General features: G+C 42.0%; 1 protein-coding gene across 1 annotated transcript; it reads right to left on the reverse strand.

Moving 5' to 3' along the window:
- Positions 1-11,145: 11,145 nt before the first annotated feature.
- LOC135702245 (uncharacterized) lies at positions 11,146-11,724 on the reverse strand. The gene has a single exon (XM_065223279.1). It carries the CDS (start codon positions 11,722-11,724, stop codon positions 11,146-11,148), a length of 579 nt encoding a protein of 192 aa, XP_065079351.1.
- Positions 11,725-18,175: the final 6,451 nt, after the last annotated feature.

The following is an 18,175-nucleotide window of genomic DNA, read 5'->3' on the forward strand; positions in this document are numbered from 1 at the left end:
GAGAAAACACTTCTCGAACTTATTTGATTGATCGAGAATATTTTGCGAATGAAAAATTTTAGCTAAAAATTCCTCGAATCAATTTTTGCTATTATCTATTGAATAAACCAAAAAACCCGTGCGTTTTGTACAAGAAAATGCGTAATTTTGTCATCCGAAAACGAGGCGTTTCCGTGATGGGGAAAAGTGGTTTCCCTAACACAGTCGCCGAATATTGATACCGAGCACGTAATCGGACGTCAAACCTACGGTCGTGTCTTTATACAACCTCATACTTTTTGTTCATATTGGCTTAATATTAGGAATTTACTAATCAGAACTTCCGTAAATGGATTCTCGAACCATTTTTCGAATTATTATGAATATTTCAGAATTATTTTTAAAAGTATGGACGACCACCAAAACATTTTTTTTAATTCTATAAGTCGATAAAAGGAAGCAGACGCTTCTGTAGACACTCCTTGAGGTAGATCTTCCCGTTTACAGTCCCGATAGTCATGAACGGCGCACTCCGGTTACCACATGAGCAGATCGCTAGCCAAATCATGTATTTCTTGGCAAAATTTGAATGTTTCTGCTTCCTTACTTCATCCGAAACATCAAACTTTTTCTTGGCGGTCAAGAACAGTAGCCCTGGAAGCTGCCGGAAGTCCGCCTTGACGTAAGTCTAATCATTCATGATGCGACAACGAGGCTTCGTCAGCATCTGGGTGTACAGTTTCCGGGCCCGTGACTTTCACACCGTATTTTGTCGTTCGTCACGATTTGGAGCCTTCTGCACTTTGGACGTATGCAGTCCCTCCCGGTCCTTGGCTCTCTGAACGAAGGACTTGAACAGATTCAACTTTTTGGTCACATTCTGGACCGAAGCATTGGGATTCCGCTTAAACGCTTTCACGACACGCTTGTGATCCTGATCACTAATAGAACATCCATTCTGACCGCATTTCTCTTTCCGTTCGATGCTCAGAGTTTCGTAGTAACGTTTAATCACACGACTCACCGTTGACTGCACGATTCCGAGTTGTTTTCCGATGTCCCAATGAGAGACTTGCGCAAAATCAATTCGCGACGTTGCTTTTCGGATGACACCATTTTTCCTACTTTCGAAAAACTGACAGCAATAAAAATACAGCGTGAACAATACACTCTAAACTACTTCTACCCAAATTTTCAAGAAAAAATACCCAGTGAGTAATTTTTTACAGCGTTTTTTTCCGTGATGCAATTTGATGAGGGACACCCTTTAGCTCATGGAAAAAAAACCTTTGGACATAAAAATAAGACCATTTCCAGGGCTGTTACAACAGGCGCGGATTTCGCGGATTTGTTGCGGACTTGAACATTCAGTCGCGAAAATTGCGGAAACATTAAATAATGTCGCGAAAATCGCAAAGGGGCTGATGTGCTGTCACAAAAATTGTGGAATTCATTGTGACATTTCCGTCCCGGATTATTGTTCATTTGGCTCTCAATTTGTTACCTGTTCAAACCAAACACCTTGTAAAAAATCGAAAAATGATCTCAATTCCATAAGTCACACAGGATTTACACGGAATTTCCCTGAGATCTGTCCAATGTGAGACATTTTCCTTTTTTTACAATATGAACATAGCATTTTTCGTCGTCAAATCATAAACAAATCGTATATATGCGAGTAATTACCATGTATACCGGATATTCTAGGTTCTTCAAATCGTCCTGAAGTTCAGTTGATTGGTTCTACTATATCAACCAAGACTCCAATAATGTCTGTAGTATCGAAATATGTCCAAACAGATTCAAAGTGTCTATGTGGATTGTAACCGACCTATTGCTACGTATACAAGATGTTATACGTTCTGAAATCATTCTGGAGATTAGATTATTTTTCTCCTAGATCACCCAAGACTAATTCAATAAAACAGCAAAAAAGGTTATCTTCCATTTAATTCCACTTAATTAAGTTTGGTATCCATGACAGATACGTATTTCGACTACAATGTGCAGTCTTCATCAGTGTCATTCCCACTAAAGAACTTTTCAAAATCTAACCCCCTTAAGTACTCATCCCTTAGGTAAAAAAGTCAAGATCATAGGTATAAAAATGAAACTACAATGTGTTGAATCGGAACCTACCTAACTAATAAAAACCAAAGATTTAAGTAAGCTAAAGGAGAAAAATCTATACAACTCTCTAATAAGGAAAATCCCCAAAGGCTTGGTAGCCATCATAATAAAGTAATGAAATTGGGTTGTTAGCGGAATGCTAAATAAAACAGCAAAAAAGGTTATCTTCCATTTAATTCCACTTAATTAAGTTTGGTATCCATGACAGATACGTATTTCGACTACAATGTGCAGTCTTCATCAGTGTCATTCCCACTAAAGAACTTTTATTAGGTTAGATTTTGAAAAGTTCTTTAGTGGGAATGACACTGATGAAGACTGCACATTGTAGTCGAAATACGTATCTGTCATGGATACCAAACTTGAAAAGTTCTTTAGTGGGAATGACACTGATGAAGACTGCACATTGTAGTCGAAATACGTATCTGTCATGGATACCAAACTTAATTAAGTGGAATTAAATGGAAGATAACCTTTTTTGCTGTTTTATTTAGCATTCCGCTAACAACCCAATTTCATTACTTTACTAGTTCAATATTTGTAGTATCGAAATATGCCCAAACAAATTTGCAGTGTCTATGTGGTTCATGCCAACCTATTTCCACATACAAACAGACGTAACACTTTGAAAAAGTTTTTCTTGAAAACATAGTATCTCAAAACATTGGTCCTCAGTAACGACATCTCTCTGGCTTCTCGCGGAAAACAAGCTTGCTCGCTAACTCGCAAACAATTTTGCATAAAAGTTCTATAGAATGTATAGACACGTCAAAGTGATCCGAAGCCAGAGCTGCGACGAGTAGTTCGCGGAACTGATAATATTCAAATCAACCGTTAAATACGTGAACGACTATACACAATGAAGTGTTACGTCTGTTTGTCTGTGCTATTTCCGTGTATGCCAAATGTTCTAGGATTTCCAAATCGATATTTCGATACTACAGATATTATCCTAGTTTTTGTTGATCTAGTAAAATAAATCATCTGAACTGCAGGACGATTTCGAGAACCTAGATCATCTGGTATAGTGGAAATAATTAAACATTATCCATATAGACACTATGAAACTGTTAGGACATATTTCGATACTACAGACTTTATCCCAGTCATAGTTGATGTAGTAGAACTCATAGAACACATAGACACTGTGCATCTGTTTGAAAATATTTCGATACTAAAGACATTGTCCCAATCTCGGTTGATCTAGTAGATCAAATTATCTGAACTCCAGGACGATGTGAAGAACCTTGAACATCTGGATTACTCGGAACTAGATCATACATGATCCACAAAAACACTTTGAATCTGATTGGACATTTTTCGATACTACAGACATTATTGCAGTCTTGGTTGATCTAGTAGAACAAATCAACTGATGTCTTGGACGATTCGGAAAACCTATAATTTCCAGTATACATAGTAATAAGTCGTGCATGATCCACAAAGTCACAATAGAAATAGAATTACTGACATGCAACACGGCTTTTTCAAGGGTCGCTCGACCTCGACAAATTTACTTGAATTTATAGACTATTCATTGAATGCAATGGATAATGGAAACCACGTAGAAGCTCTCTATACAGACTTTAGCAAGGCATTTGACCGCATAGACATACCAATGCTACTTTTTAAATTGCAAAAAATTGGAATTGAGTCAGGGCTCCTAAAATGGCTTGAATCATATTTAACTAACGGCCAACAAATAATTAAATTCAACGGAAAGAAATCGAGTCCAATTCAAGTCACTTCAGGCGTCCCCCAAGGCTCTCATTTGGGACCTCTTCTTTTTATTCTATACGTTAACGACATTTCTTTCATTCTCAAAAAACTTAAATGTCTTCTTTATGCCGACGACATGAAGCTCTTTTTAGAAATAAGAAATGAAGAAGACATCAATATATTCCGGAATGAAATACACATATTCTACATATGGTGCAAAAAAAGTCTACTAGAATTGAATGTAAAAAATGTAATTTAATATCATTTAGCAGGAAAAGAACAACTTCAAATATTTCAATTGCACTAGGAAATCAAAATGTAGAAAAATGTGAAAGAGTTAGGGATTTAGGAATTATCTTAGACTCTAAACTAACTTTCATAGACCATTACAACAGAATTATTCACAGTGCAAATAACATGCTAGGCTTTATCAAGCGCTTTTGCTATAACTTTCAGGACCCATACACAATTAAAACACTATATATCGCCTATGTGAGGTCAATACTGGAATATTGCAGCATTGTATGGTCTCCTTTTTCAATCACGCACGAAGAAAGATTAGAATCCGTACAAAAACAATTTCTATTATACGCTCTTCGTAAATTAGGTTGGACATCATTTCCTCTTCCATCATATGAAGCACGCTGCATGCTTATAAACATACAAACGTTAAAAGAGCGTCGTGAATATGCAATGGTTTCATTTGTAAACGATATCGTTTCGCAACGCATTGACTCCACAGAACTTTTATCAAAATTAAATTTCCATGCACCTACTCGGCAACTCCGAAATCGAAATTTATTTGCCATAAAACATCATCGTACAAATTATGCAAAATATGGGCCATTAAACCGCATGATGGCCTCTTACAATCAATACTGCGAAACCATTGACTTTACAATGTCTCGGTTTAAACTAAAACAATATTTTTACTCCATAAGGCATTATAACTCATAAAAAATAGGAAAGCTGACACTGCTTAATTTTTATTAAAGAAAAAATTATACTTTTAACCTTTTGTCCAAAGTTGTCGAAATAAATAAATAAATTTAAGAAAACAAAACTGTATTCTAATATGTACTAGTCTACGTTGGTTGACGAAATAAATAAATAAATGTTATACGTTCCTATTAGAAATATAAAAAAAAAATCATGAAAATGTCTCATCATTGAACAGAACCCAAGGAATATCCGTGTTAATACACAACCGCGACGTGACCAACAAGTATGACTTATGTAAATCTGGTAATTTCTCGATTATGTGCAGGGTGTTAGGTTTGAATCGGTAAAAAATTGAGGAAACTAGAGCCAAATTAACTACAACAATTAGGACAGCAAAATACGTCAGAGACGCAAAGGTTAATTTTCAAGAAAATTTGCATTTTAAATGAAAATTCATTATTTTTTTATATAATGTTTCATCAAATATTATTCAATAGTATCTCATAATGTAAGGATTACTCAGAATATATACTATACATAAATAACTGAAGATGAAACAATGTAATTAAAAAAAAAATTCAAATATTACAAACGATACTCCTTTAGCTCAGTCGGTAAAGGCGCAGCTGCGAAGCAAGTCCATGCTGGAGGCGACTGAGTTCGATTCCCGTCCGTTCTATTAATTTTCCGGGTTGGAAAATTTATCTACTTTCTTGGGCATAGGATGGTACAGGCATAGAAAGCTTTCAATTAAAATGTGAAAGTTCCTCAAAGAACACTAAGTTGAGAGCAGACAAAAATCTAATATGCCATAAGCAATAAGCTTGTGTTAGGGCAGGATCGTGGTTTTCCGGCGGGATATTTCGGGATCACACACGGACACTAGTCACCAAAAAATGGAACGGCAAAATCGGCGGGTTAGGCACTCAAGATCACCAACACTTTATTTAATTGAAAAAAAAAACGATCTTTATTTCTTGGCTGTTGGAACTTTACTAACTCCTTTTTATTCCCTTACATTGTCTATTTAAACCTACGTTGTGTTGGAACATTTTATCAAATCAACTTGCATACAATATTGGCAGTGCAGTACTAGAACTGCCAGCACTACCTGCCTTTATCGGGCAACAATCAGTTTGAGAACTGTCATCGCCGCCATCTGAATTTCACTCTTTCTAAATATGTCATAATAATTCAAAAACAAATCAATCTAAAACACACAATCAAAATATTCTAAGCTTCTGCAGTAGCTTCTTCTAACGGCAGCAATCTTCGTAATCGGACGACGGATGATTCCCTTGCTGGTTTGCAGATCGACGACTCGGATGAGCCCATCTGGTCCGGGGATGGTGTTGACGATTCTTGCGAGTGGCCACTTCACGGGAGCGAGAAACTCATCGACGACGACGACTAATCTTCCGGGCTGGATTGCAGTGTTCGGTGTGATGTGTCGGTTTTCCTTCTGCAGCTCCTGCAAGTATTCGGTCTTCTACTGGTACCAAAATTGCTGGAGACGCCGGTAGTGGTCCAAACGACTGGTGTCAATGTTGCTAACGTCGACTTCGGGGAGAGCGGTCATTGTTGTACCTATAAGGAAGTGTCCCGGAGTGAGCACAGCCAAATCATTCGGGTCCTCAGTCAGTGGAGTCAATGGCCGGGAATTCATTGCTGCCTCAATTTGTGCCAGCACGGTGGACATATCTTCGAACGAGAGCATTGCGTTGCCGAACTGTCGATGTAAGTGCTTCTTCGCGATCTTCACTGCTGCTTCCCACAACCCACCAAAATGTGGGGCTTTCGGCGGTGCCATATGCCACTGGATTCCCTGGTTCGCACAGTGGGTGGCTATTTCACCGGTCGTCTTCTCCTTCTGCATCAGCTGGTATAATTCGCGAAGTTCATTTTGGGAACCCTGAAAGTGTTTTCCGTTATCGGAATGGATGTGTGCAGGGCAACCACGACGAGCGATGAATCTTCGCAGTGCAGTGATAAATGCGGGGGTGGATAAATCACTCACAAGCTCCAGGTGCACGGCTTTGGTAACGAAGCATACAAACACGCTGATGTAGGCCTTGGTTGGTGCAGCTCGTTTGTGGATTGGCCTGATGTATACTGGGCCGGCGTAGTCAACTCCGGTGACTGAAAACGGACGGCTAGGAGTGATTCTGTCTTGGGCAACTGTCCGGTTTGTTGCTTGGTGGGTACGGGTGAAGCACGAGCGCATCAAAAGCAGTTTCTAACGATACCATTTACCAATCTACGTCCTTGAATTGGCCAGTATTCTTGCCGGATGGCTGCTAGGGTTACACGGCCGCCACCGTGTAACAGTCTCAGGTGATAATGGTTGGCAACTAACCGTGTAAATGGATGGGAACTGGGTAGGAGGATGGGATGTTTGGTTAAATAAGGCTGCTCCGAAAGACGTAATCTACCTCCAACTCTGAGAATGCCTTCCGGGTCGACGAAGGGGCACAAAAGGCGTAAGTACGAATGCTTCGGAACCGCTTTTCCCTTCCCCAAGTACCTAATCTCCTCCTCGAAAACATCTGCTTGGGATAGTTTAATTAATTTTATGCGGACCAGTTCCATTTCGTCCACGGTGATCATTGTTGTCTTTTCTGCAGGGTCGCTTGACGTTTGACGACGACAGGCTCTGATGAAACGAAAACAATACGCTGTCACTCGAATCAATCGATTGTAGGAGGATGACGTGCAAAATATCGGATTCTTGCTGGGTTTGTTTTGGATCGCCGCCACCATCTCTCGCCGCTCTAGGATGTCCTCCGGTACTTTCTGCCGCTGCATTGCCACAGGTCAATCCGCTTCGGGAAGTTTTAGCCACACTGGTCCATGATGTCAAAGATCGCTCCCGAGGAAATCATCAACTTTCATCCCCCTCGAGACGAGATCAGCTGGATTCTGCTTGCCGGCGACGTGATGCCAACGTGATCCCAGAGTAGTGGTTTGGACTTCAGATACCCGATTCGCGACGAAAGTATTCCAGGTGTGCGGTGGTGAACGTAGCCATTCAAGTACGACGGTGGAATCCGACCAGAAATGTGAGGCTGAAATGGGCATATCCAGGGCCAGGATGACCTTTTGATGCAATCTAACAGCGAGAACCGCTGCCGACAATTCCAACCGGGAAACGGATAATCGCTTGAGCGGGGCTACCTTCGATTTCGATGCAATCAGCTGGACGTGGATGTGACCTTCGGGATTTGTGGATCGGGCATAAATGCAAGCGCCGTATGCTTGCTGAGATGCATCCGCGAAAGTGTGCAACTGTACAGTGGAGTTTGGCAAGAATGCGTATCGGCTGACTCGGAAAGACGAAATTTTGGGTAGTTCGGTGCAGTAGGTGTTCCATTTTACTCGTATAGTGTCACTTACTTCTTCATCCCATCCGCAGGGTTGCAGCCACAGCTCCTGTAGTAGCATTTTTGCCCGTATGATGACCGGTGCTGTAAGACCAAGCGGGTCGAAGTGCTTCGATACAGCCGACAAAATGGATCGCTTCGTGGGTGGTCCGTTTGTGAGAATCGGAGTGGAATCGAATCGTAGCTGATCTGTCCCGGGTTCCCAGCTAATTCCCAGTGCCTTGATGGGTTCCTCATGGCCTAATTTCAGAGCTGGTTGGGTTCCAATCTTCGAAGCATCGAGTCCTTCCAGTACGGTTTGGTTGTTTGATGCCCACTTCCTAAGCTCAAAGCCACCCTTAGCTAGCAGCTCATCTAGCTCGTTGCGTAGGCGGACAGCTTCCTCCTCCGTGTCTGCTCCCCCTATGTAGTCATCAACGTAGAATCCTTTCTTCACCGCGGGACCACCGAGTAGGTACGAATCTCCTTCGTCCGAAGCAAGCTGCTGTAGGGTACGGGTGGCAAGAAATGACGATGGGGCCAATCCGTAGGTTACCGTTAGCAGCTCGTAGATGCAAATCGGTTCGTTGCAATTAAAGCGCCAGAGAATTCGGACCAGTGGGGTATTTTCTGGGTGGAGCAAGACTTGACGATACATTTTGGCTATGTCTGCCACAAGGGCTATTAGATGCTTCCGAAAACGAATGACGAGGGTAAGTAATTCGTCTTGGATGATTGGTCCAACTAGGAGGGCATCATTTAGGGAATTGACAGTGGATGTTTTGGCGGATCCGTCGAATACTACACGGACTTTTGTGGTCGTGCTGGCCTCTTTCAGAACGGCATGATGAGGTAAGTAGTGTGACTGGAGTGGCTTGATCTCGCTCGTAGGAACAAGCTTCATATGGCCTAGGGACAGATACTCCAACAGAAATGAATGGTATTCCTCTTTCATGGCGGGTTCCTTATTGAGACGATTTTCGAGGTGGTGGAAGCGACGCAGCGCGGCTGGTTTCGATTCACCTAGCAAGTGATCGAAATTTGGATGACGAGGCAAGCGAACCATGTAGGGTAAATGATGGCTTCGGCAGCCATCGACTGTTTTCGGCAACCACAATTGAAACGTTAATTTCGATGTATTTTCTCACTAAAACACTTCGCTGAATGTATTAAAACGATTCCTTAGTTTTTCAGCTTCAATCCTAATACATTTTTACGACTGAGCATACCTGTTATGCCAGGTGTTTCTGCAAAAGAAACATAAGCACATCAAAATACGGCTGATTTCGAGTTGCCGATAATAGAACAGCTGGTTTACACGCAGTTTAAACGGAAAGGTTGCCGAAGTAAAAGAGGCTGCCGACAATAGTCACACTCACCTGAGAAGTTTGTAGCGCCTTAAAAACGTTTTCAAACCGTTTTGGACAGTTTTGTTGATTGGAATGGATAGAATAGCTAGCAGCAGATGAATGTAAACAAACAGACACATCATATGTGTGCGTGACACTGAGAAAATGCTAATAGAAGTGCGGAAGCTGCTTAGATTGACGAGAATACGTAAATTCCCCTATCTTCCTTCTGGGGTGCGGGAAACGTTGGAAATGAAATGGGATTTACACTGCTGTTCTTCCACCGAGTAATTGAACTGATTTTCTACCTCTTCGATGCGCCAGAAACGTTCAAGAGCTGTATGAAGTGGATCGGCAAGGGTAACATTGCATGCTACGTGGAGAGGTTTTTGTGGGTGCTGATTCCTACCGGTGACGATCCAACCAAAGATACTGTCGATGAGGACGGGATTTTCTGCCTTTTCTATACGGGTACCTGGGTTTACGAAAGTAAAGAAGTGCTCGGCTCCGAGCAGCATATCAATGGCACCAGTCTTGATAAAGGTCGGGTCGGCTAAAAACAGATTCTGCGGGGCATGCCAGCCCTCAGCAGAGGTGGATACAACTGGCAAATCAATTGTGATGCGGGGCATGACGAGACAATCGAGGCTAATTTCGAAGTCGCACTTTCTTGATCCGATGGTGGTTCTGACGGAGTGCTTGACGTTGGAGGACGATTCACCCACACCGAAAACAGGAATGTTGCTTTTGTTGCGCTGCAGACGAAGAAGTTGGCACAACCTTTCGCTGATAATATTGGATTGCGAGCCATTATCCAACAATGCTCGAGCGGGGTGCGACCTTCCATCAGAGTCGTAAACAAATAACACGACAGTCGACAGCAGAACATTCGCATTTGATGGTTGTGATGTATTGCTTGACTGAGCAGTGACAGCATACGTGGATGTTGATGTTCGCTGGTTTGACACTGCTGTATCTCGCCTATCAGTTGGTTTCGATGTGTATGCAGCTATGCGCGATGTGGACGGTTGCTGCACAGCATCGGTTGGGTGGTAGCCAGGATGTATCAACGAGTGGTGCCGTTTTTTGCAATGACGACAGGAGAATTTTGATTGGCAGTTGCGAGCAATATGTTCTTGGCGAAAGCAGTTATGGCAAAGTCGATGATGGTTGACCAGATTCAGGCGATCGACGGGGGACATTTTATCGAACTGTGGGCATTGGAACAATGGATGATGTTGATCGCAAGAATAACATTTTCGCGGAGTGGATTCGGTTGCGGCATGTGAAACGATTTTATGGAACGGTGGTCGCCGAAACATGGATGGTTGCGAACTGGGTGCTGGCTGCGCTTGGTGGTTGACGGACATCGATTCCAGTACACGGAGGCGACGCTGAAGAAATTCAATCAGGCAACGGTAGTCGGGGTTTTCAGCGGTCGTAGCGTAGTCTTCCCATGCTTTTAGTGTACCGTCGTCGAGGCGAAGGCAAAGTAGGTGCTCTAGCATAGTGCTCCACGAATCGATTGGTTCTCCGAGTTGGCGAGTTTTGGTGTGGCGTTCATATTCGTCGACGAGCGAATGCAATGCTGAGGCGGACTCTTTCTTCATGCAAGGACAGTCGAGGAGGGCTTGCAGGTGGCGTTTTTTTAGATGGTAGTCATTGGTTTAGCGTGAGACGAGAGTTTGCCAGGCGATGGTGTAATTGGCGGAGCTGATACCAATGGATTCGACCAGTTGGGCTGCTTCTCCCTTGAGAGCAGCACGAAGGTAGTGCAATTTTTGAATATCGTGGACCTCGGGGTTGGCATGAATCAGAGCAACGAACGTATCGTGGAAGGCTAGCCACTGATTGTAGTCGCCGTCGAATTCCGGCAGAGTAATGGTCGGCAACTTGATTCCCGAGAGCCCAGAGCCAGCAGGTTGAGGGATTGAGCATGTGGAAGAATGTACAATGGGGAGGTGCGATTGAAGAGCAGCCTTTATTACGAAGTAGCGGGTTTCATTATGGGAGCGGTAGTGGAGGTTTTGTGCCATACCTTCGTTCGTTGTTTCGATGTCCTCTAGCTGGGTTTGCACATCCTTCAGTCCCATCCACACAGTGTCCAAATTGTCGAGACGTAGTTGCACTTGTCCTCGATCTCGTTCTGCAGCGTAGTTCTCGACGAACTGTTCCGTTCTGCCCAAGGAAGCGATGAGGGTTGTCCGCCGGGTGATGAGTTGCTGCTTCGTGCGATCGTCCGCCATTTTGGACGCGGAGTGTCGATGAGTGCACTTCTCAAGGCTAGTATTAGGCCTTTTGATTTTATTTAAATTCTGGAACTGGTCAACGGAACGGTGATGCGGTAAAAAACGGATGACACTGTGGAACTAGCAGCGGTTGCTTTTACTGGACCTAGTGGTGGTCACTTCCTGGACGGGTTAGCTCAACAGCTGGGCGTGTATCCGGACAGGTGGGTGGTTATGCGGTATCACGGAATTGGAATGAAATTGGAAAAAATCTAAAAGCACCAGCGGGAACTCCTGCACAACTTGGAATACTACGTACCGTGTGCCTAAGGGTACTAACCTTGTATTTAATAAATCCAAACACGAACTTTTACGGGTTTAGAAATTCTCGATGGCGGTGAAGCACAAGTGGATCCGAGAAGAATGGCGATCACTTGAATGCCGATGGGATCACAATAGATCGGGATGATGGCGAATGTAGCGCTAGTTTCCGTAGTGCGATGGCGGGATTTCTGAGAGGAAACCTGATCCTGGTCACGGCACCAATATGTTAGGGCAGGATCGTGGTTTTCCGGCGGGATATTTCGGGATCACACACGGACACTAGTCACCAAAAAACGGAACGGCAAAATCGGCGGAGTAGGCACTAAAGATCACCAACACTTTATTTAATTGAAAAAAACTATCTTTATTTCTTGGCTGTTGGAACTTTACTAACTCCTTTTTATTCCCTTACATTGTCTATTTAAACCTACGTTGTGTTGGAACATTTTATCAAATCAACTTGCATACAATATTGGCAGTGCAGTACTAGAACTGCCAGCACTACCTGCCTTTATCGGGCAACAATCAGTTTGAGAACTGTCAGCTTGAAATGCCATGAAGTAGTATACAAATGCTATTTTTAGGCAATGAGAACAGCTTTTTTTTGTCGCGGATTAGTATTAGAAGTCGCGGATTTCTTTTGGCACTCGCGAAAGCTACGATTGCCAACCGAAAGACTGCAAAAAACAACCGTGAGTGACAATGGTCATATAGCTCTCGAATATTGATCCTTTTAAATCAGCAGTGATCATTAAACGGGAATTAGGTTTGTCGGTCAGTTTGAGAACGATTCGCAGGAGACTTGTTGAGCAACATCCTGTTGAATGAAGCCTTATGCTGCCCTAGGGAAGTAAAGTTACTTAACTAAAAGTATCTGTTCATTAAAGAAAGTTCTGTTTATCAATGGTTTAGGGTTAAAACGTAACGAAAAATTGTGAATTTTCGCTCAGTGTGTATTGTATTGTTTATTTTTTATATACCTGAAACATAAAAAAAAGTGAGAAATTTCGAACGGATTTCGGTCGGATCAGAGCTTAACAACTCGCAGATTAACTCTGCTCAAATGGTTTTCCGAAAAGTTGTCGTTTCGAGAATTGGCATAAAGCATGAAGTGCAGTAAATCTACAGTGTACAAGATGGTTAAGAATTTTGGAGAAACGTGTTATCTTGAAGATTTACCCGTGATAAAGATACTGGGCAATAATTAAACGGCATCTTAAGAAAGATGGAAGAGAAGCAAGCTCTGTTCACTGCTTCAAGAAAATTTGATCTGCAGCACAACGAAAAGTTAAGAAGAAAGTTGTGCAGAATCTAATGGGCAGTATCAAGAGAAAACTCCGAGCGTTCTTTAAAAATGAGAAGTAAATATTCAAAGTCACGTGAAATCGGTCAAATGTATGTTGATTTTCATTTATATAAAGAAAACTTATGAATTTGTTCGTAAATAAATATTTCCTTTCAGAAACAGGTGTCTACTTTCATTAATGAACAGTCCTTATGCTTCCCCAGGGAAGTACAGCTACTTAACTAAAAGCGTCTACGAACCCGGCTGAAGTTTGCTAGAGAACATTTGGATTGGTTCAGCCCAGAAAATGGAAAAAGTGGCGAAATATTCGCTGGTCGGACGGATCCAAGATCAATTTCACCAGATGGAAAAAAATATGGGTCAGATGTCCAGCCAATAACTAAATAATAATAAAAAAAAGATGTCCAGCCAACTGATAATGCGGTTGTATTTTGCTTAGGGGGTGCTTATCGTGGTACGGGGTTGGCCCTATCTTTTGGATAAAGAAAATAATGGATCAATATCTTTACGCAGGCATCTTGGAGAACGCTGTACTCCCTCATGCTGAGTGTGATATGCCTCTGAAATAATAGTTCATGCAGACCATTCCAGACCAGTCCTTTGGATCGACTCTGCACGCTTCGTTAAAAAGTGGTCTTCCGGTTGGCAATCGTTGCTTTGAGAAATGAAAACAAAAGTTTTCGATTTTCCAATGATATTCGTGATTTCTTAGTGTAGTTTTCCCTTTTCATTGAGCCTTACAACGATTTGCCTTGCCACTTCCGTACATTGCCCAACAAGTCCAATATTTATCTGCAGGTTTCTATCAAATTCATAGCAATGGGGAAATGGATGAAATGTCGGCCTAAATGCTCCTAATTTGGTCCCATACATAAATTCAGCAATCGACTAAAGCTTCAATAGCGACCAAAAATATCCATTATCCATTATCCATGAAGCGTTCATCTAGATAAAATTGATAAATCAGGCGTAATATTTGATAACGGCACAAGAGCTTTTGTAATCAAACTTTGTAAAACCCTTTGCACTCGAACGCAACGGTATTTGATTAATAAATCGTTTAATTAGAAAACCACCCTAATTTTAAAAACGGCCAAAGGAGGATTTTTCAACGCTAAACAACTACACCGAAAAAACCAAACGTCTCAAACTAAAGACAAAAGCCCTATGACAAATTGTTTTCCTTCCTGGACCACTGTGGTATGCGATGCGATGTGGAATTTAGAGGTTGACAATTCAATACATGAATAAGTTGCTATGGTTTCTTCAGTCGTTTGTTAGTATAAAATACTGAAGAAGTCTGTACATTGTAGATAAAATACGCGTATCTGTCAAGGATTTTCAATTAAGGTAGTGGAATCAAATGGAAATTACTAATTCTTATCTTTTTCTTTACACAGGTATTCCACTGCGACTCCCACATTCATCAGTATTCAATTCAATACATATATTAGACTATTGGCTCTGGGAGTTTGATCTTCCTCGCAGTCTGTAAATATTATTGAAAAATTGATTACCTGATTATACAGATTAATCAATCCTGAAATACATTCCAAGCTCAATCAACTGATTTTTTCCAATACTAAACTATTATAGCTGATCGCCAATGCTCACTCCACCACATCTTCCAGCAATCGAATCGCATGGTGCCTTCATACTAAAGCTTCTTGAGGCCTCCCAGCTGTTTAGTATCGAAGCTACCCATCGGAACTTTATTCAATTTCGATCGTTTGTTCACTCGTTTGCACGTGAGAAGCTAAGCTCACGGGAGAATGAGAATGGCTAGATGAGGTGGGGGTGAAAACCATGTACAGAAGGAAGCTGGTCGGTCGGTCGGTCGGTCGGTAGCGAACATCGACGATTTGCTGCTGTTGCTGCTGCTACTCTTTTGCATCGCCGTCGTTGTCTATAGGTATACGAATGTGGAAGATTTGCCCCATTCGAAAGACCCGCATGCAGTTCTGCGCTCCTGGTAGCTGCCACGGTTTGCTGTGACCGCATCTAAGGTTATTTCAACTCCCGCTCTGCTTTTACCTGTGCGCTCGTTTACTATTTTGCTGCTACCGGTAACCTCTAGAGAGGCTAGACATACTGCGGCCATGTGTGAATGCTACATGGTGCTTTGTTGCTGAGCGGAGGCTGCAGTTTTGCGATTGGCATTGGACGGACCTAGGCGAGAGGCGGGAAAATTGCTTTCAAATTTGAACTTGTTACATAAATAAAAATGATGATGCACCCCCGAAATGTGGGCACGCATGTGGTTTTGCAGCATAAGGATCCGCTAATGGTTGCCATTCGTCGCTGACCTTTAGACCGCGTTGATTGGTACAAATAGTAATTTTTGGGCTATACGGTAATTTTGTGCTTTGGAGGTTAATAGCGCAAAATTACACTGGCATATTTGCATTTTTGAAAGTTTGACGAAATTTTGATGCCACTTGATTGAATACTTCCCGATGATTGTTTTGAGTTTACTAATAACTTTTTACTATTTGCTATTAGGTCTAAATTATCATGTATATGTTACCAGCTTTCCAGTGATTGTTATAGAAAATAAGGAATTGAGTTTAATTTTAATACTAAAAATATCATTGAACGCACTAATATATGAATGTAATTACGCAGTCAACGGTACATCAATATGTACAATTTCGTCAAAACATCCGCTGCCTAAATGCCACATGTTTCCAGTTAAAAGTGTGATAGTTATATATATTTTATTTGCTGTGTATCATTGTCTCTCCGTTCCAATATGCTCAGTGTATTCATCTTCATTATCAGTATTTCACCTCTCTCTACTCAGATTTTACTTTTGGATTGATTAGAAGCGCAGAATGTTTAAGAGGTTTCAATCTTATGATTGTTATTGGTCCAATTGCCCTTTGTTTCATTTGTTTTTTTTTTTATCATTAATGCCGTCCCTTCGCACATGATTCTGGTATCGTTCAATAATAAAACTTATACCGTTTATGATCATCGCACCATGCTTCTAGCGAAAGCGTACTTTACCGTTCCATGAATCTGCTCCTTTGAAACACCTTTTCGAATCCCCACCATCGTCATACCTGCACCAAACTAACCTTCTCACCCAGCCGAACGGGTAGAACAAGTTCAAATGACTCTATGGAGTAAAACAAGAAACTGGTAAACCGCGAAATCAAAGCCACAGCGCGTCCTATACCTACATACACGTTCCTTCGTGCAAATATAGAAGGCGAAAAAAGCGCGACTCGATCGGCGACCGCGAGAGAATGAGACATGTCCCATGCAGAGAGTGAGAAAAACAATCCCAAAAGAGCTTTTTAAAAACAGTTATATTATTAGTTTTCGCTCTCTGGGCCAGTCAGCCATACACGGGGCTAACCTCTAGATAGGCAGCAGAGCCGGTGTGTGGTAGAGATTTGCTGCAACAGCATCAGCAGGCAGCCACCGACGACGACGACGATGATGATGATGACGGAGACGGGTCCCAGAGTAGAATGTGGTTCGCGTAAACACCCTTCACCGATCGTTTGCACAGTTCGATCGGCAGGGCCGCGCGTTGCAGCAGCGGCACATTATAGCCACCACGACTAGGTGATGGTGGATCACGCTAGGACTGGATCGGTCGGGGGAGTTTACCGTTCAATGCCGTGGAATTGATTTTATTTGGAATCATTTTTTTATACTGGGGATTTAAATTTTTAATAAACATAACAATCGCTAAATCATATTGGAATAACTTACACTTGTTTTCTAGATGATACATAATTTATTCAAGCAGCTCCACAATTGTATCTTATTATTCAAAATAAATCTCAGGTGAAATATATTCCGACTCCGACTTTCAGGGTAAAAAATTATATGAACTATAAAGTTATGCGTTAGTAAGTATGATGTTTAACATGACCTTTTAGCACTCTGAATACGATGCCTCCGGTAAAATGTGTAACGGAAAACTTGCAATGTATGAAAAATCATAGCTCCACCATTTATTAACAAAATATTAAATCTACCGTACGCGTGATAATGTTTGCGCCATTGAGCAATGTCAAAATTAAAAAAATTCTCAAAAATTTCGTTTTCGAGTTTTTTTTATTTATTCAAAGAGGGGATGTTTCTCAGAGTTTTAAACTATGTTAATCAACAATCGAGTTCCCACTTGCTGTAATTACGGCCTCCACACGCTTCCGGAATGCACGGCAGGTTCTAATAATGTAGTCTGGATCCATTTCTCTCCAGGTACGGGTCAATGTTTGTCTGAGGCTTGCTGTAGTCGGGTGGCGTTTAGAACAGGCCTTGGCCTTCATGACGCGCCATATTGAGTCATCCAGCGGATTAAGATCGGGGCTGGATGGCGGCCACATATCCTTCGCCCAGAACGGAAGATGTCCCTGTAACCACTTTTCGGTGCGGTTCGAGGTGTGGCACGGAGCTCCATCTTGTTGAAACACAACATTTGGCTTTGGACTGTACTGTTCTTTGATCCACGGAAGAACATACTTACTTAAAATCCCGATGTAGAGCTCCGTGTTGACCTTGTCGCCTTTTGGAATGAACACCGGGTCCATTTGTTTGCCATCGGAAGCCACCAATCCAAACACCATAACGCTAGCAGGATGTTGGTCAGATACACGTTCTTATACCGGTTGGTTCTGGAATTTGATACGGGATCGACGGTAAACATGCTCTCGTCCCGGTCACGACAAACAGGATTACCGGATTTTTTCGCTTAAGGAAGTTCAAGATTTTCTTGTATCGTTCGACTCGTAGCTCCCGCATGCGGTTGGTAATCATGTGAGTTTTTTTTCCGTGAACTCGACTTCGCCCCGCAATCTTCCTTTACGATCTTCCATGCCG

The sequence above is a fragment of the Ochlerotatus camptorhynchus genome, unplaced genomic scaffold (assembly GCF_037179485.1).
Source record: "Ochlerotatus camptorhynchus isolate MF236.1 unplaced genomic scaffold, CSIRO-AGI_Acam_v1.1 ptg000189l, whole genome shotgun sequence".
NCBI lineage: Eukaryota > Metazoa > Arthropoda > Insecta > Diptera > Culicidae > Ochlerotatus > Ochlerotatus camptorhynchus.

Excerpts from the sequence above, each read along its gene's own strand:
- LOC135702245 (XM_065223279.1), bottom strand. The coding sequence starts at position 11,724 with ATGGCGGACGATCGCACGAAGCAGCAACTCATCACCCGGCGGACAACC.